The sequence below is a fragment of the Syngnathoides biaculeatus genome, chromosome 13, assembly GCF_019802595.1.
Source record: "Syngnathoides biaculeatus isolate LvHL_M chromosome 13, ASM1980259v1, whole genome shotgun sequence".
Lineage (NCBI taxonomy): Eukaryota > Metazoa > Chordata > Actinopteri > Syngnathiformes > Syngnathidae > Syngnathoides > Syngnathoides biaculeatus.
In genome coordinates, this window is record NC_084652.1 from 5,992,701 (window position 1) to 6,011,784 (window position 19,084).

General features: G+C 42.1%; 1 protein-coding gene across 2 annotated transcripts in view; it reads right to left on the reverse strand.

Annotated features, from left to right (window-relative positions):
• Positions 1 to 19,084, reverse strand: part of insra (insulin receptor a) — a 62,777-nt gene that overhangs the window by 5,063 nt on the left and 38,630 nt on the right. For both annotated transcript variants that reach the window (XM_061839922.1, XM_061839921.1), the window contains exons 4-12: positions 10,855 to 10,994; positions 10,614 to 10,758; positions 9,054 to 9,262; positions 8,050 to 8,176; positions 6,227 to 6,480; positions 3,992 to 4,159; positions 2,397 to 2,595; positions 1,356 to 1,636; positions 1,006 to 1,145 (exon numbers count right to left, since the gene is read on the reverse strand). In XM_061839922.1, the coding sequence (XP_061695906.1) occupies positions 1,006 to 1,145; positions 1,356 to 1,636; positions 2,397 to 2,595; positions 3,992 to 4,159; positions 6,227 to 6,480; positions 8,050 to 8,176; positions 9,054 to 9,262; positions 10,614 to 10,758; positions 10,855 to 10,994 (1,663 nt within the window). The remainder of the gene's footprint in view (positions 1 to 1,005; positions 1,146 to 1,355; positions 1,637 to 2,396; positions 2,596 to 3,991; positions 4,160 to 6,226; positions 6,481 to 8,049; positions 8,177 to 9,053; positions 9,263 to 10,613; positions 10,759 to 10,854; positions 10,995 to 19,084) is intronic.

Here is a 19,084-nt window from a genome sequence, read left to right on the forward strand (position 1 = left end):
CAACCTTGACCCTCGCACCTCAGTGACGTTAACACACATCATGTCATTGCTAATATTTATTACCTAGCTAATACTGTGTAACTACCGTCATGTAGAGTTTGCGTGTTCTCCCTGTGCCTGCGTGGGTTTTCTCCGGGCACGCCGGTTTCCTCCCACATCCCAAAAACATGCAACATTAATTGGAGACTCTAAAATTGCCCCTAGGTGTGATTGTGAGTGCGGCTGTTTGTCTCCATGTGCCCTGCGATTGGCTGGCAACCAGTTCAGGGTGCACCCCCGACTCCTGCCCGATGACAACCGGGATAGGCTCCAGCACTCCCCCGACCCTTGTGAGGATAAGCGGTTAAGAAATTGGATGGATGGATACTGTCATGTACATAAAATTACTTTCTAATATTTGTGTCTAATACTTAGTTACTTTTACCTTGTATTTCTAATATTTCTGTACCTTTTGTTGTATTTTTCAGCTAATCTTGTTGAATATTTGGCCAACAGTTTGTATTACCTATTTGCTGTAATGTTGTTGATTTTTCATCAGATATTTTTGTAATACCAAATATTTTTACTCTTTTGGGTGTAAATATCAGCATTTTTGTAATATATCTATTTTTGCAATAAAAAAAATACAACTTTTGTCATCAAATATTTTTGTTTTTATTGTCCAATATTTTTGTATTATTTTCAAATATTTACATACTGTATATATAATATTATGTATATAACATTTTGGTACTTTTTCACTGAATAATTGTCTTTTTAGGCCAAATATTTGAGTATTTTTGAAATGGTTTAGTAACACTTGGACCATTACTGCTTTGGCTCTCGTTCTCCAAATCTCTCTTTGAGCAATCCCCCTGCCAATACTGATAACCTTGCTCACTACGATCGATGAGGTGAAATTTTCACAGGGCGTATTTGTCGTTGAAGTAAGAACGGTGCAGATGCAGAAACTGCTGACGCGGCACTTGTAGTCACCGCTGCGTGCGAAGGATTTATTGCGCTCACCTCGCTGTCCCCGATGCGCTTGTAATTAACTTCGTACAGGATGATCATGCCGTTGGGGGCGGCGGGCTCCTGCCAGGTGATGTGCGCGGTCATGTCGGACACCTCGTACTTGATGGGGCCCGTGATGTCGTCGGCTTTGTCTGCAGGGGGCGCCAATTGTCAGAATGAGGAAGAGTATTCATTGACTGAGATCCCCCCCCCCCACCAAAAGGAATATTGTCATTTTGTGCTGGCCCAGAAATGACACATCATTGCAGATGTAGTACCTGTGATAGTTCTCAAGCGCTTTTTACCTTACTGAAGTATTTGTAATTGTACCTAAGTACAGAGAGCGGGCACTCTTGCCGTACCTTCAGGCATGGTGCGGGCGCTGACGTAGGCCGCCATGCTGCAGCGCGCCGAGTCATTGGGGTGGTTGCAGGCGTGGATTTCGATCTGGTAGCTGGTGAAGTGACGCAGGTTGGAGATGACCGTGGACTCTTTGGCCAGCACGGTGACCACCGTCTTGGTGCTCTCGAACGTCTCCTCCTCCTCGGGGATGGCGGTGGTAAACGGCCTGCCGGAGGCGGCGGTGGGGATTAGGCGCGTATGGTTGGCCACGCCCACCGCGGAGCGCCGTTGTCTTGAGCGTCTGTGAAAGAAAAAAAATTGTGTTTTACGTACCCTTTCATCTGTAAAAATACTATTTTTATTCCTAGGAAATTGATTATTTTACTGATAAATATCAACATTTATCTCCGAAAGTCTAATTACTATTTTCCTTAAAAAGTTTGACCATTTTTCTAGAAAATGTACTTGGTCCATCCCCCCCAAAAATATGACTTTTGCTGTAAAATAAAATTTTCCTAAAAAAACGCCTCCCTTTTTTTTTTTTTTTTTTACACTATTTCAATAGAAAATATAAAAACCTTAATATGTAACTTACTTTTTTATGAAAAAAGTACAGTGGATAAAGAACATGCTAATGTGTATTTTTAGGTTGTCTGTCCGAGTGTTGCTGCTCAGTTTGTGTTCAAATATCCGTTGATTAAAGAGTTACAAAACTGAAAAACTGATGTTTCATTAGTAAGTTTATGGCAGTTTGCACTGTGTGTTAGCCTTGGGCTAGAAGACTTCCGTAAGAAAGGTACCAGATGAGGTTTGCTTAAATACACAACGGGTAATTCTCTTTTCTCAAATTTGACAGCCAATAAACAGCTTGAAACCTCTTTTTGAAGAATTGCTCACTTTCTCCCAACAGTCCAGTGACAGCTCATATAGCAAAAAAACTCTAAAGTCAGGCCACTTGTCGAGGTACTGCTGTATTTTTTCTCCAAAGACATGAAATTGCTGGCTCACACTGTTATTTAGAATGTCTCGCGCTCAAAAAACTTAGCGTGGGGAAGTCTTACTTCATCTCAAAGACTTCATTGTGGAGGTAGTTCTCAAAGGTTTTGCGGTACTCCAGTTCCTCCTTCTCCTTCTTGAGCTCCTTGTCGGTCTTGGGGCAGGTGCAGCATCCCGTCCCGGGGCCCTGCTCCTCCGTCTGGTTCCACTTTTGCTCCTCCTCGCCGTCCACCTGCGTGGGGACCCGCGAGGGCAGCTTCATCCCTGGGGGAGAGGGTGAGAAAGACAAGTGTCAAGTGCCAGACATGCACAAACATAAAAAAAAAAAAAAAATGGCACCCGCAGGGCTCGGGGGTGGACAGCTGACATTGTTGCCCGTTCTTGACCCATCCTGGTGAAATAAATTACAAGAGACACGGCGTCCCTGCAGATCTATTCCCTGGTTCATGCATAGCTTGAAGTTCATTTGTTGCCAAGAGGTCGAGTGGTTGGACTCCCACTGACCCTGACCATAGCACCTTGCACTTTTAGTGCTGTCATCCGGGCAATATTTTAGTTTTATCATACCCGGTGCAATGCATTCTGAACCTGGCGGTGACGGTTTATGGTTCGCAAACAAACACTGATAAAATAATAAAATAATGTTTCGGTTTACACCGTATTTAGAGTCTCTGGGAGTCGAGGAAACATCACACATGTACTGTATGTTGTGGTGTTAACATGGCTGGCCCAGGTGATGACCCCCAAAAAATTACACCTGTCATCTTAATTAACTTTTAAATTTTATATTTCTGTAGTTTCAACCACATAGTTATGTATTTTTGTTTCAGTATTTCCAGCAATGATTGCATTTGCAACTGAATATTTGACAGGGTTCTTTTTGTTTTTTCATCTAATATTTGTATATATTTTTGTACATACATTTTATATTTATTTTGTCAATTTATTTGAGTATTTTCTCAAGTTCATTTTATAATCTAAATATTTTAGAATTTGTTTCATTTATAGGTTTATATTTTGCTGTATTATTTGTATACCTTTCGTCAATTGTTTTTGTATTTTTTTTAACCTATGTATGCATGTTACTCCAATATTTCGCTACATGTAGTAATTGCCTTTTTACATCTAATATTTGTGCATCCTTCCAATATATTTTTAATGTATTTTTTTTACATTTATTTTCCTACATTTTATTTGTATTTTTGTGTCACTTCTCATCGAATATTTGAGTTATTTCATTTGTCTAATATTTGTTTTCATTTTCTAATACAACGCATTTCATTTATATTTGTTCATAACATTTTAGTATCATTGTTGGGATTTTTTTCAATTGTGTATATTTTTGCTACAATATTTTGGTGTTTCCTCCCTGATATTTGCACTTTTGTTGCCCAGTATTTATGCAGTATTTTTGTTTTTATATTTTAAGCATTATTCCACTCGTGCAAGTGTGCCTTTTGACTCTCCCTTCCTATTTCTTCGAGCAATATGGCAATTACACTGATATCCTTGATCACAACCAACGGTTTAATCTTTTGTGGTGGCCGAGACTTCTGAATCCGCAGCGTTTTTTGTTTTTGGCACAGAAATCATTGGCCGGTGTGGCGTTTCGTTCCTTACAGCGCACGCAGTCGGAAGACACGCCGCTACGCCGTCTCACCCTTCTGACAGTAGTCGAACTTGTAGAGCTCGCTGGCCTCGGCCTGCCGCTGACAGAAGACCAGGTAGTGTGTGATGTTGCCGTTGGGGTCGTTGGGGGGCTTCCATTTCAGTATGATCTGGGAGGACGAGTTGGACGACGAGATGGGGTCCAGGGGCACCGAAGGTTCTGTGCACAAAATGATGATACAAGGCTTAATAACGAGTACAACTACACACACGTCCGAAATTGTCAGAGTGAACATTCCCATTTTAAATCAATGAGAACTACCATTTTTTTTTTACTACATTCCTGCTGACAGAACTAAAATGCAACTGAGCAAAGTTTGTAGGCCGCCTTGCTCGCACATACCTTTTCAGGTCTCCGTATGAATTTTCAATAGTACTGACACCACTTCACCACTTCAAAAACATTGACTTTGTTATCCCTAGACCACTTTGTAACCACTTTGCCAATATACTCAGGTCATTGTCCATCTGGAAGACCCGTTTGCGCTCTTGAGATGCTGCAACATTATTTCCACATAGAAGGATGCTGAGGATGGAGCTGCCGGGCAAAAGAGCGAGAGGAAGACCAAAGAAAAGGTTGATGGATGTTGTGAGGGAAGACATGAGGACAGTTGCGTGTTAAGAGAGGAGGATGCGTGAGATGGGCTTAGATGGAAAAAGATACGGGACAAGCCGAAAGCATAAAAAGAAGTTCTTTCCTCGTGATGCCATTGACTTTGTGAAGTGTGCTAAGATTTAAAAAAACAAAATTGCACACAAAAGAAAGATTTGGATTTTCTAGAACCGGTAATGGACTGTAACTTGAAAGTCCATCTGATTGTGATTCTTCTGGTTTTATTTTGGTAGGGTTCTACTTCCTCTTTTGTCATTGAGCCGCTAGTTCTCTCTGATCAGCCTGTGTTTAGCTTCTTTTAGTAAACATTTGAATCTTCCCTGTGTTTGTGCTGCTAATTTTAATTCTACACGAGCCTGTATCAAGCACCTTTTTTTATGAACAAAGGACTTTGATTTGGATCTCTGATACATTTGATTTCAAATCTTTGTACTGTTGAACAAGGAAGAGGACCAAGTGCTGCGTTAGCATCTCACACTAACTAGCGGACATATGCTTGTCATTCGTGAACAAGAACTGTATTTGATATGTGCGCTGCTTTTACGTGACAGTGGTTGACGACATTGCATGCTGCTAGTTTAGAGTGTTAAACGGAGTGCTTCTGATGTTGGTTTTTATAACAGTACGGAATAAAAGAGAGTATCTGGTGAACAGATGAGATACACAAGCAATAAATTAGAAACTCAATGACAAGTCCTGGCTGACGGCGGTATTAAAAAAAAAAAAAAAAAACCCTGACGGACCCAGTGTTGGAGGGAAGTCTTGGACGTCAGGGCGAAGCCAAACGGAGACCATTTTGCACTCCGCAAACTGATTTGTCACCGGCTGCCGCTTATGCATAATGACAGGTCTGCCCTTGCAGTCGAGGTTCAACGACCTGACGCGACAAAGATGGCAGAACCTTGGAGCAAGGGGTGCCAGACAGCGCAAGAGCGGCGGCCCGCCCTTGACACGACCACCGAGCTATCACAGGGAAGTTTTCAAGTCTGTAGTCTCCTGTTTCCATGTGGTATTAATAGACATGGAAAGTGTTTCAGGCTGAAAAACTGGCACAAGTCTCTCCTTTTTTTTCCGATCTTTCCACGATTAAAAAATTCACAGGAGGAGGAATTTCAAAAGGTGGCAAAGATGACAAGGTGTCACAAACTAAGAGTCACAACATGCCCCAGGAGAGCACTTGGTGAAAACGGAAGATCCCGGGCGAACAAAGCTACGCCCGAGCCTTTCGTTAAAAATGTTGTGGTTGGCCGTAAAAATAAGCATTCCAAATATTAATTTATGGGAGCTGGATTGATGTTTAAACAAAGAGGAGATAAAAAAAAAATGGCAAAACCTACACTAACGCGTAAAGTTACAAAGGAGAGTTAGCAGAATTGAAGAGTTGTACATTCGCAAGAAAAATGTCTTCAATTAAAATAAATAAAAGTCAGTGGTACAAAATAAAGTTGAAATCCGACAAGAACAAAGTCATAATTTATAACTACCATTGTTCCTCTCCTCTAATAGACAATGTGTCTCACTTCTGCAGTTGTCGAGGTTGTGGTCATCCGCTTAAAAAATATAAAAACCTCCCTTTATCGACATAGAATATGAAACGTTAGACTTAAGTCTTACTGGTGGCGTTGGTGCGCACGTAGATGATGTCGCTCTTGGCCCCGTTGACCTGGTGCTCGTCGGAGGCGGAGAGCTGCGTCTTTACCATGATGGCGTACTGCGTCCAGGGCTTGAGGGGCAGGATGAGGTGGCCCGGCTCAAAGTGGACCCTGTCGCCCTCGGTGGAACGGGGCGGGGGTTCCACGTCTGCGATCACCCAGCTGTTGGAGCCGCACGCGTCCTGCCCGTCGAACTCGGTCACGTTCTGGAAAGGCCTGAAAAGATCGGACGGTGACGTTATTGGATGCAAGATGGCGGCGTCAACAATGCAGTGCAAAAAATTGGAGAAGACAGACAGTAGACATCGGAAAATGACTTGTCAGAGGCAAAATCCTATTTTTGACATTTTGAATGTTACAAGGGTAGGAAGCATACCGTAATTTCCGGCGACTTTTTTCACCCTGCGGTGGAATATATGTGCTGAGGAAGTGACTTTTACCGGCCCTATTAGCGCTGCACTAGCGTGTTCCTACTGTGTTACTGGCGTGTCTCAGTGATATTTACCGGTAAGTTTTATTTTAACCGGGCCTGTTAGCGTTAGTGCTAGCTTTAGAGCAGTGCTGGTGTTAGCACTAGCATTAGCGAAATGCTAGCATTTAACTCCTTCTGTGTACCGTTTTTCTTTGTAAATATCTCGTGTTTCAATGTAGGGCACTTGCAGCTTTTACACAGCTGCGGCGTATGTATGTACCAAATGGTAATTCCTTTACAAATGTACTCTGTGAGGCTTGCCATGACTTTTTTCACACGTTTTCAAACCTGCGGTGATGATGCTAATTTCTGCATTTTTTCTAACGGCCGCAAGGGGGCACTTGAACGGAAAAGGTAAGAGTGAGACCGGTGGAATTTATGTGCCGAGGAAGTGACTTTTCCCGGTATGTTTTTCTTTTTTTCACCGGCCCTGCCAGCGCTCCGGTAGCGTGTTGCTGCTGTGTTACTGCCGTGTCTCAGTGATTTTTTTAAACGACCCTGTTAGTGCTGTGCTACCGTGTTGCTACTGTGTAGCTGCTGCAGCTGTTTTTTTTTTTTACCGGCCCTGTCAGCCCTGCGCTAACATTAGTGCTGTGCTAGCATCTTGCTACTCTGTTACTGCCGCGTCTCAGTGATTTTTTAAACGACCCTGTTAGTGCTGTGCTACCATGTTGCTACTGTGTAGCTGCTGCAGCTGTTTTTTTTTTTTTACAGGTATGTTTTTTTTTAACCAACCCTGTTCGTGCTACAAAGTTGCTGCTGTGTTAAGCTAAGCTAAACTAAGCTAAGCTAAGGTATTAAATCATTGAAAACTCTTTCTGCGTACCGTCATTCTTTGTAAACATCTCGTGTTTCAATGTGGGTTTCAATGTATGTACCAAATGGTATTTCCTTTACAAATGTACTCCGTGAGGCTTGTAACCAGGTGCGCTCTGTAGGCCAGGAATTACGGTAATGTTACAAGAAAAAAGGTGCAATGTTACACGGGGGGGAAAAAATGTGTTCAGTAAAAGTATTCCCCACCCACCACCCCCCAGAGGAAAAACGTCAGTAATATTATGACATAATTTCTACGAGTAGATGTCAAAAGCAATTTTGAATTATAATACAGTAAATGGCGGTCAATGAATATCTGGGTGGATTTTATAATATCTGCTGTAAATACCACGCTGCAAGTGAAGCGTCAGGCAGCTGATTCTCATGTTTCAAGTCACGGGCTCTTATTTGGATCATCGGGCCCCTTCTCGCAGCAGCTTTAAACGATAAATGCTTGGCGGACACTGCGGACCCGCTGCGATCGGACAAGAACTTACGCCTCTTTATAGAGCACCATGAAGCCCAGCAGGTCTCTGAAGTCTGGAGGCCAGAAGGGTTCCCACTTGACCATGATCTTATCGCTCATGGTGCGGATCTGGGTGAACTTCAGCACGTGATTCTCGCCTGACGAAACAAACGTGGATAGTGAGGGGTTTAAAAAAAGGTGGAGGAAAAAGTTTGCAAGGGATGCAGATGCGATGAAACGTTCGCGGCGGATGATCAAGTCAATATGCCGAAAGTGATTTCATCTAAAAACAACGCGGTGAAGCGGCCGTTCATCTTCACACACACACACACACACAATGATTTTAATGTGCCGAAACATCTGTTGATTTAATAAAAATGTTGTGGATCGGTCATTAATCTGCTGATTTCATCTTAACACAATGCAAAGTAGTGCTTGTCCCTCTGCTGACCATTTTTCTCAATCTAGACAAAACAATGCGGAGAATTTGAATTTAACGCGCCGAGGCATCTGGGAAACCTTGAAAATTCATCGGCGCACGATGTTGTGGCGCAGTCATCATCTGATGAGGCTGATTTCATCTCAACGTTGTGGAACGGTCATACGTCATCAAACACACAGCCTCAATGATTTTATAGTTCGTCAAAACGTCATCTCGTCAGGCATTCAATTATTTTAATGCGCTGAAACATCTGCTGAAGCTACATTTTATCAACGCACAACGTCGGGGAGCAGTCATTCATCTGATGAAGCTGATTTTTATGGAAAGACAATGTTGTGCGGCAGCCATCAGTCTCGCGCAATTCTTTCCGTGTAAGTGAAATCTGCTGAAACGGATCTCATCTAACCACAATGTCGGGGAGCAGTCATTGATCTGGTGAAATTGATTTAAAATCAAGCACGATGTCTTGGTGAGTTGCGGTTCTAAAATGTTTGTTAGCGAACTGATATATATTAAAAAAAAAAGTCTCTGGAATGACAGGAGGTCAGGAAATGACGACTATTCACGCTCGGCGTTGGCGACGCGCGACTTACACGAGGCTTGGTCGCCGTTGGTCTTGGATGCGATGTCATTCCTGCGCTCCCGGGTGCCGGCGACCTCCTCCATCTTGCGGATCTCGGACATGCACAGTTTGGAGTTGTAGTGAAAGAACATGCGTCCCTGGAGGATCCTCAGCTTGTGCTTGGACCAGTCCCAGAGCTGTCGCAGATTCTGGTTGTCCAGGGCGTAGAAGGAGTAATTGCTGCGGGAGGAAAGACAAGGTGGAAGAATGGCAGCTGGTTCTTGGCACATTATCGGTTTGTAGTTGTCAAACTGGGGTGGGTGGGGGGGGGGGGTGTTCTGTATGCTGTGATTCGGGAGTCAAAATGGAAATACGGCGGTACCTCGGTTTCCGAATGTCTCTGTTTTCGTACAAATCGGTTTTCAAACAAAATTTCGAGATTTTTTCGCTTTGGTTTTCGAAGGATGTCTCAAGTGCCGATATGAAAGCGATCTGCGCCAAATGGGACGACATCCATAATTTTGTAGAACTCCATCACTCTAACGAAGCAGAATATTGCAGAGCACTGTAAAATTTCAATGACGTTGTTATGAGCCACTTCAGGAAGGTGCTCAAAAGACGGCAGAAACAGGCTACATTAGATTCGTTCTTTGTGAAAAAGGGGCGAGTCACCCCCACCAAAGACTTTTTTTTTTGTTCTATTAACCCTAGCTCTCGTTGCAAGTAAACATTTTTTTACGTTACGTACTTTCTGCGCAAGTAAAAAACAATTTTTGTTTCTGTTTCTTTCCCCCCTCATTATTGCTTGTTTAAAGTTATTCCGCACTTTTGTTAATAAAAAAAGGTTTACAAGGCTGGGGGCCGAGTCGCTACAGATACGGCAATGGACTCCCACCCTAGCATACTCTACTAGGCTAAAGTATACATTTTAAGCAAAAAATAAATATATTTCTTAAATGATTTAATTATATAAAGTATTTAAACTAAACATTTATTTCTACTGTGCAGTTTATTTTCAAGAAAAGCTAAAAAAAAAACCCTTAAAAAACTATTTTTTTAGGCTTGGAACGCATTATTTCATTTTCCATTCATTGTAATGGGAAAACACGCTTCGGTTTTCGAACATTTTGGTTTCAACCGGCCTTCTGGAACGGATTGTATTCAAGAACCGAGGCACCACTGTACTTGTGATTAGCAGTATGTTTTTTTTTTTTTTGAACCGGCCCTGTTAGCGCTGTGCTAGCCTGTTGCTGCTGTGTTACTGCTGTGTCTCAGTGATTTTTATCAGCATGTTTTTTTTTACCTGGCCCTGTTAGCATCATGCAATGATTTAATTATATAAAGTATTTAAACTAAACGTGTTTTTCTACTGTGCAGTTTATTATCAAGAAAAGCTAAAAAATATATCTATTTTTTAGGCTTGGAACGCATGATTTCATTTACCATTCATTATAATGGGAAAACACGTTTCGGTTTTCGAACGTTTTTGTTTTCAATCGGCCTTCTGGAACGGATTGTATTCAAGAACCGAGGCACCACTGTACTTGTGATTAGCATTATGAGGGGATCTTGGGAAATATTCTCCCCTCACCCAATTTCCGTCTCCTCCCCGCGAATGATGCGCAGCTTGCGAAAGAAGGACAGGGAAACCAGGGCGTAGGAGCGCCGCACGGTCAGGTAGCCGGTGATCTCCTCTAGCTGACCCAGGCTGGCCTCCAGCTCTGCCGCTATATTGTCTGCCACACACAGAAAAAAATAAAAATAAAAAAAGTTCATTATGTGGTTAGATCAGAGTTTAAGTGGGGTGTGTTTTTATGGAGAAGGGGGCTGACTTCCTCCACGCAGGTTGATGACAAGGCTGCCGTTGAGGATGGTGCAGCCCCTCAGCGCCTGCGCCGCCGTGACCGAGTCCACCGTTTTCAGACCCATGCACACCTTGGGGCACAGCCCGGCGCACGGCGTGCAGTTCAGCCTGCGGGCCCAAGCAACAAACAAGTGTTATGATACGCCCCAAAGAAAAATGTAAACTTTTCACCTTAAAATTCTCACAGATATTAAATGAGGGGACCTGAACGGTGTCGCCGATTAAGATAGCAGCTCCCACGAGACATGTAAACAGTCTCTCAGATGAATTCAAGCGTGGAGTCTTACTACATGTAGCAAAGAAATATTAAAGCTGCGATATTATGTTGAGGTGGGGTCTTTAATTAGCATTACATGAGTCGTTTACGTTTATTGTTGTTTCACTGTGTTCCTTGCTAATAGTCCTTTTGAATTAGTTTCATTGTCCACTTTGACGATATGTGATCTCTCCAGAATGTTGTATGCATCTATTTTTATTTTCTGTGGAGCAACACAACTTATTTCTTCCTCGCTTTTTACTTCATTTAGAGTTACTTCCTTCACCTGCTCTGCTTAATAGCCCTTTTAATATTGTTCTAAACTCCACTTTGTACGTATGTAATCACTCCACAATGTTGTGTGCATCCATATTCATGTTTTGGGGACATACCCGACATTTTTCACCCAAGTCTGCCTTGCTCAGTGCTATTTCTACATAATAGTATTTTTTGTTGTGTTTTTCTGGCCAAGGTACAGTACTTAGATGATAGGTGTTTCCCTCCATTTCTCCTTAAGTTCAACTTCAATGTGTGACTGTTTTGCGGAAATGTATTACTGTAATTTCCGTCCTTTGAGCCGCGACTTTTTTCCCACATGCTTTCAACCCTGCGGTTTATGCAGCGATGTGGCGAATTTGTGCATTTTTCCTAACCGCCGGAAGGGGGCACTCGAGCGGAAAATGTAAGAGTGACACCGGTGGAAAATATGTGCCGAGGAAGTGTCCTTTACCAGTATGTATGTTTTTTTTTTCCGGCCCTGTTAGCGCTGCGCTAGCATGTTGCTGCTGTGTTACTGCCGTGTTTCAGTGATTTTTACCTGTATGTTTTTTTAACTGGCCCTGTTAGCGCAGCGGTAGCATTAGCGCTGACCTAGTTTTTACTGGCATGCTTTTTTTTACCGGTATGTTTTGTTTTTGTTTTTTTTTACCTGTCCAGTTCATGCTACAGTGTTGTTGCTATGTTAAAGTAAGGTATTAAAACTTTGAAAACTCTGTGTACCGTCTTTTTTTGTAAATATCTCGTGGTTCAACGTGGGTTTTTCTGTGGGCACTTGCGGCTTATGTATGCACCAAATGTTATTTCCTTTCCAAATGCACTGCGTGAGGCTTATAATCAGGTGTGCTCTGTAGGCAACTTTCTTTACTAACTGCCTTGACTGGAAAAAATATATCTACATTCTATTTGGCCTAAAAATGACGAAATATGGTTCCTTGTCCTGTAAAGGATTTCAACTACGTGCCGTTTGTGTTTACCTTACACTGAACGCTGTCTAATCGTCTAGCGTGTGGTAAGGTTTATCCAAGTACGGCGCCGAATGAGAACATTAGCGTCTACGCTAACAGAGGGATAAAGTAGGTCATCTGGGATTGCCACGGCAAAGACGACAAAGTCATTCTCTCGATGCTGTCCTCATATCTGCTCCACATCATGAGAGAAATATCAAGACCATTAGTGAATAAATGTACCTGCCGCTAAATTTGTTTCTCTAACATTTCTGCACTCAGGGCATTTTTCCCCTCCTCCTGTCATTATAGTGACTTTTAAACATGATTTACTACCTTTGAAAAAAAAAAACATTAAATGTGCACATAGGATGACAAATCAGCAACATTTTTACTTTTCGACCAAACAAACTCTGGTTAAACAACCTGTCTTATGTAATGTTTTCATATCTCATCTCACAACAGACAGAAAGGCGCAGCTGTGTGTGTTCGCCGTATTAAATTATTTTCCCCGAGAAGCCATCTGCAAAATCCCATCACTGATAACGGGCGGCTATGAGCACGAGAAAAAAAACACGGCGCACCGCCGCAGATTCACTCATCAGACACGCCCGTGGGGGGGTGTTGTTTTTCTACCCCCTCGAGAATGATTAAGTTTGTGATTAAAGGGAGGATTAGACACCAGTGATGGGCGTCATGCTCGGGGTCATTGGTGTGATTTCTGCTTCAGTATTTCTGGCTGGCGGCTTTATGATGACAGAATGCTTTTGTCAGGCAAAAAAACAAAAGCAGTTGAAAAAAAAAAAAAAAAAAAAAAAAGTAAAATCTGGAATGATGAACTGAAATTTGTCCGCCATCCTAATGACGACATTCTAAATTCCTTGCAATTTAGGGTCATATCTATGTCTGATGTATGTAGTTCATACTTTGGAGCAATGTGACAAAATCTCTGGGAAAAGTTTCTCTTTGCAGGACTTGGTTAAAAAAAATGGAAATTTGGTGATATTAGGACCTTATGAATCAGAGTTACAGATTATTTAATCAGGTAATTGAATTTCAATGTCGTGCTCTGCAAACAAGCAATCCAAAAAAAAAAATGCACTTTAGCGTCACTCCAAATGTGGCTTAAAAATGGCAGACTTACTGTCTGTTTTTCAAGATTTGTTTTTGAAATGTTTCGAGTCATGAGAAACATTATTGCAAAAATTCTTGTTCCTAAATAAAATGTGCTTTGGGGTGTGAATTTGCAAAAAGAAAAAAAAAAAAAACACCTGTGAGATGGAATAGAATTTTTGTTTTTTAAAAAAAATCCTTCAAAATTACTGTCATCCAACTTTCTACTAAATAGTATATGGGTGGAAAGTGAACAAATTCTCTCGGAAAAATAGTTTGTAAAGAAACTGGAAATGGCCAACATCCGGCAAATCGAAATATTGTTGGTAATCTTATATTCGCCTAACACATGAAATGTTTTGTCTGATTTCATGCCAGATAATTTTTTTTTTTGGGGGGTGGGGGTAGGCAGTATTTGCGTCTTTTTCTACAAAGTTGTGACTGTATCTGCTGTATGCTCCTTGGCCTCTTGGGGGCAGTGTGGTGCAAGTCATCCATGGAGCTGCATTTTACAGTAAGCAACAACAAAAAAGGAAATAAAAAATGAAGAGTAGAAACTTTATTAAACATGTTATATGTCCGTGAATATGGTTATATTGTTTGTTTGCATGTTGCGACCTTATTTGTATGTAAATATTGGAAGGTAAATTCCTCCTGTGAGCCAATGCTAGTTAGCTAGCCCACTGATTGAGAAATTGATCTGGTGATTTCTAAAAGAATTTGTATCTTGTATTTCAATATTCAATGTAAGTAATTCCTTTTTGTTGTGCATTTATTTTTACAGTAAACAAACTGGAGTGTCAATAAACAGCTTAAAGCACTCTCGGGGAAGGCAGAAGAATATACGTCGCACACTTGCTACAAGGGACACTGCGCGCGTTCAGGAACTTTCATATCAGCCGATACCGGACATAGTAATCATTTTTCTCTGACTATAATGATTTTAGCATCATGAGAAGGCAAAATCAAAATCCTGATTGAATTTTGACAATTTTGATCAGACCTAGAACGGCAGGAAACTTCTTATGTGTTTTGAGGATGGGTTCTTGACATTTTTTTAATGTCTACTCATGGTAGACATACCAAAGTAGTTTCATTTTGCTCAGTGAAAGTGGCTTTAGGGGCTGAATTTTCAAAATGTATTCAGGAGGTTGGTGGAGTACAGACTGTACAACACTAAAACTGTTGATGTAAACTAAAACGCCTGACTTTGTGTCTTCTGGTATGGGTTCCCGAGGGTATTTGTGGGTCTCATCATGGTAGACACATCTATCAAATCTTACTTTCCTAAATGAAACTGGGGGATTAATTTGAAAAAATTTATTGTTGGGAGGCTACAAACTGTACCGTGACCGGGTGGAAGCTAATTGGCCATGTTACTCATGGCGGTGACTCCTCTTTGTGGTCTTAATACGTAATGAGCAGAGAACAAAGACGTGTTTTGTGGCCACTCGAAGATTAACGGCAGATTAAATCGGCTAAAGAAACAATTTAAACAACAGCTGCACTTGAAAAAGCCTTCAACCAGACAGGAACAACGGGGCAAAAAATAAATGTGTTCCAACGTTGGAGGGTGGAAAAAAAAAAATAATTCTTTAACTTGCAATCAATGTTGACCTTTTTCCCTACTGAATGGCGCCACATATGCACTCCGGGCGTCGGTTATTCTGAGAGACGGCGAGAGGTGAGCCGTGACGGGAGTAAAAGTGCTGATACGCGACAGTACCCGAAGTGTTCGGCGGAGGTAAACATGGTGACCGACTCGAAGATTACCAGCAAACATGATGAAAGGTCATTGATTGACAGGGTTCCAAAATCCAACAAATACAAACACTATGACGTCGGGCAGTACACTTTAGACATCCCCCTAAAAAACTCTTTAGTCAATAGGAACACTGTTGCTAACCAAAACAACATCCCCTTCTGCAACATTAAAGATGATTTCTACAGCATCATACCAGAAGACTTCATCAACATGTTCTCGCTCCTCCATGTTTATGTTCCTGGGGTGCTATGCACCAATTTTGTTCCACCCAATGTGCTTTATTGGGCAAAAATGAAATGTAATGTTGTTTTTTATATTTATGTCTAGCGGCACGGTGACTCAGCTGGAAAGTGGTATTCCAGTATCATTATATTGTCTGTCTACTTGTGCTACTTCACCTTTTTTGCTCAAACATACATTTCTTAAAGGGGTATAACTCCCATCGTATTGATGATAGTTATGTTAGCATGCTTGCGTAATTTTGAATTGTTTGTTAGCATTACAAACAAATTGTTTCACATGAATTTAGTTTTCGCACAGTGGGTCAGCTGGTAAAGCGTTGGCCTCACTGTTCTGAGGTCCCAGGTTCAATCCTGGACCCGCCTGTGTGGAGTTTGGATGTTCTCCCCGTGCCTGCGTGGGTTTTCTCCGGGCACTCCAGTCTCCTCCCACATCCCAAAAACATGCAATATTAATTGGACAGTCTAAATTGCAGCAGGGTGTGATTGTGAGTGCGGCTGTTTGTCTCCATGTGCCCTGTGATTGGCTGGCAACCAGTTCAGGCTGCCCATTGACAGCTGGGATAGGCTCCAGCACTCCCAGCGACCCTTGTGAGGATAAGCTGTTTAGAATAAGGATGGATGTAACTGGAGAATTTTTTTTTCATTGTTCAATAAATGACACATGGACCATTATTATTCGATAAGTGGCTAAGAAATCGGATGGATATTTATGGCCAGATTTTTGCCACCAAACGAATTTTTTTTTTAAATATACATTAGCACATTAACACAAGACAAAGATGATATTCTTGGCTGTTAATATTTTTCCAAGTCCAGGCCCTAAAACAGTGCCAGTACATGGGGAATGGTGTCTGAGTAGAGCAGAATATTGCCAAATACTTGGAGTTGTGATGTCACGTCATTCAATCTCCAGTCTTCTCAGTAAGAGAAGTGGGCTGCATGGTGCTTTCTGACATTTATAACAAAGTCTCCCGTTTACAGTAAGCTTCGTATTTGCTTCATGGCCTCGGTCATGCTTTTCATTCACGTTGCATTGCTAAGGTCGCGCTAACTAACCTATCTAAAGTTACTCCATGCACGTTTTTGTCAACAATAACATCGCTGTAGCAGAAATAATGTAAGCGTACAAGTTATTTTCACAGTTAACAACCGTTCATCACTTCCTTAGTTGCATTTCAAGGCGCATTTCAGTCGGAGAGAAAGGAAGTATTTTTGTTTTTTTCCCTCAGTGAGTGCACATCCCCCCCAAAAAGGTAAAAATAACTATTCTAAAGCAGTTTTACTACTAAAATGGGCATGAGGGTGGAGCAACTGATTGGAGCACCGCCCCCACAGTTGTGAGGACTGGGGTTCAAATCCTGGTCCTGCCTGTGTCCGTACCTGCATGGGCATTCTCCGGGCACTCCGGTTTCCTTCCATATCCGAAAAAACATCCACTCAAGACTCGAAAATGGCCCGGAGGTATGATTGTGAGTATGAATGGTTGATTACGTGCCCTGCGACTGGCTGGCAACGGCATCAGGGTGTCCAAAGAAAGCTGGGATAGACTTCCGCGACCCTTGTGAGGATAAGCGGTTCAGAACATGGATGGATGGGTGGATTACTAAAATAGGGTCTCATGATTCGACTGGAACCTCAATTAACATCCCAGTTTTCCTGGAATCATTCATACTTTAAAATGCTGGTTCCTATTTTCCGTGCCGACTTGAAGAATAACTCGTCAGAAACCAACGAAGAAGAACGCACATGAAGCGCCTTTGCGACGGCAATCAAACGTGTGGCTTAGATGAATATAAAATAAAAGACGAATTGGCTCAGTACTATATAACAAAAGAAGTTGCACGAAAACATGATCATAAACATAATCATCGCCTAAAAATGTTGGTCAATCTACTCAAAGCCAAATAACTAAGTGTTGTAAAGCTCTCTTGTTAAACTGTAACACCCCAGTGAAAATGAAGTACTAACATTTTAAAGCACTTCATTGTCTACCGTTGCCAATCAATCACTTATCATTCTACAATAAGAGATGCCCTGCTGTGTTTTCCCTTCTTCCGTCCCGACAAGAACGATGAGGAAGGTCGGGAGCTGGCAGGCACACGTAAAAATAAGCAAGTTCCTTGTGCAGCTCCGCGAGGCTGTCGCCGGGTGGATGCGAAGAAGGTTGTCGGGAGGTCAGCGCATGTACACGCACGCTCGGTCCAGAGCGGGAAGTCGGTAAAATAAATGTGACAGAGACTGTAAATTGAGTCAAGTAGAGCAAAGGGGAAAACACTTTCAGCCAAAGGAGACACCGCTGGGAAGCTAATAACTATCAATTTTGGGTTGCAGGACATACAAAAAGTGGATTCAGCTGAAGAGCTGGAAAAATCAAAATGTATTTCTGGATCATTCGCTGTTGGTCTGGTCACTCGTATTTGAAGGCACAACTGTACCATTCTTCCATCACACAACATGCTAGCTAGGATTACTGTCAACAAAATTGCAGGTTTATTTTTTGGGCTGATAAATATTTGCAAGTGTCATGAAAAATGCACACTCAGTAGGTATGTGATGATGTATTCGGTAATGTCACACGTCATAGCCTCCCTGCAGACGTATGAACAAAAAAATGTTGGAGAGTGAGGGCAGAAGAGCAGCATTAACATTGTACTTCAATGAGGATTTAATGACTAAAACGGGTGTTGTGCGGAGCTGGCTTGGGGACAAGAGACTTTGGCTTGTGATCCACAGCAAAATACAGTAATTTGTAAAATTATGTGGAAAAATGAGAATCGCCCACCATGAGCTGGTTTCATCCCGTTATCTGGTTGGGGGGGATGCAGTATTGCAGAGTGAAAGCGCACACACTTTGGATGATATCCCACATGACGCGATTCTGTAAAAGCTAGCATTCCCTCGGAATAAACAACGTCAACCCTGAAATTGTCTGTAACTCCGTGACACACAAACTTGTCTCACCTCCGGGAAAAAAAAAAACGGGAAAATCCTGCCTTTTACAAGGCGTCTATTAAACAGTTCCATCTGACGTGTTACTTCAACAACTCCATTTAACCCGAAACAAAGCCCCTTCACATGAGGCTCATCAGTCATATTAGTTGACATACTAGCCTGAATGACATGCTAGCAAAAACAGGACATCACAAATGCTGGGAAAAAAAAAAAAAAAAAAAAAACACCAGTCACGCACATTTGAAAAATGTACGGGTGTGGTCAGTCATGCGCCCAAATATAAAGTTACGGGTTTGTGTTCTGTTTGTAATTATGAGTGTACCCCTTTAAGAGCGGAGGGGGGCGGTGTTAGGTAAACTAGGAAGTAGAAGTAGGTTGAGCAGCAGCCTGTTGTTAAGAGACCGTGTGCTTCCGACATCAGGCTGTGGTTCACTGCGCTGGATCGGTTTTCATGTGCGCTGAGAGTGTGCGACAAGTGCACAATTGCACAGTGGCGCATCATAGAGCACAGGCATCAAACTCAAGGCCTGGGGGCCAGATCCGGCCCGCCACATGATTTCATTTGGCCCGCAAAGGCAAATCATCAGTGTCAAAAGCCGTGAATTCTTGTGAAAATATGTCCCAACATTTCAAATTGACATATATCA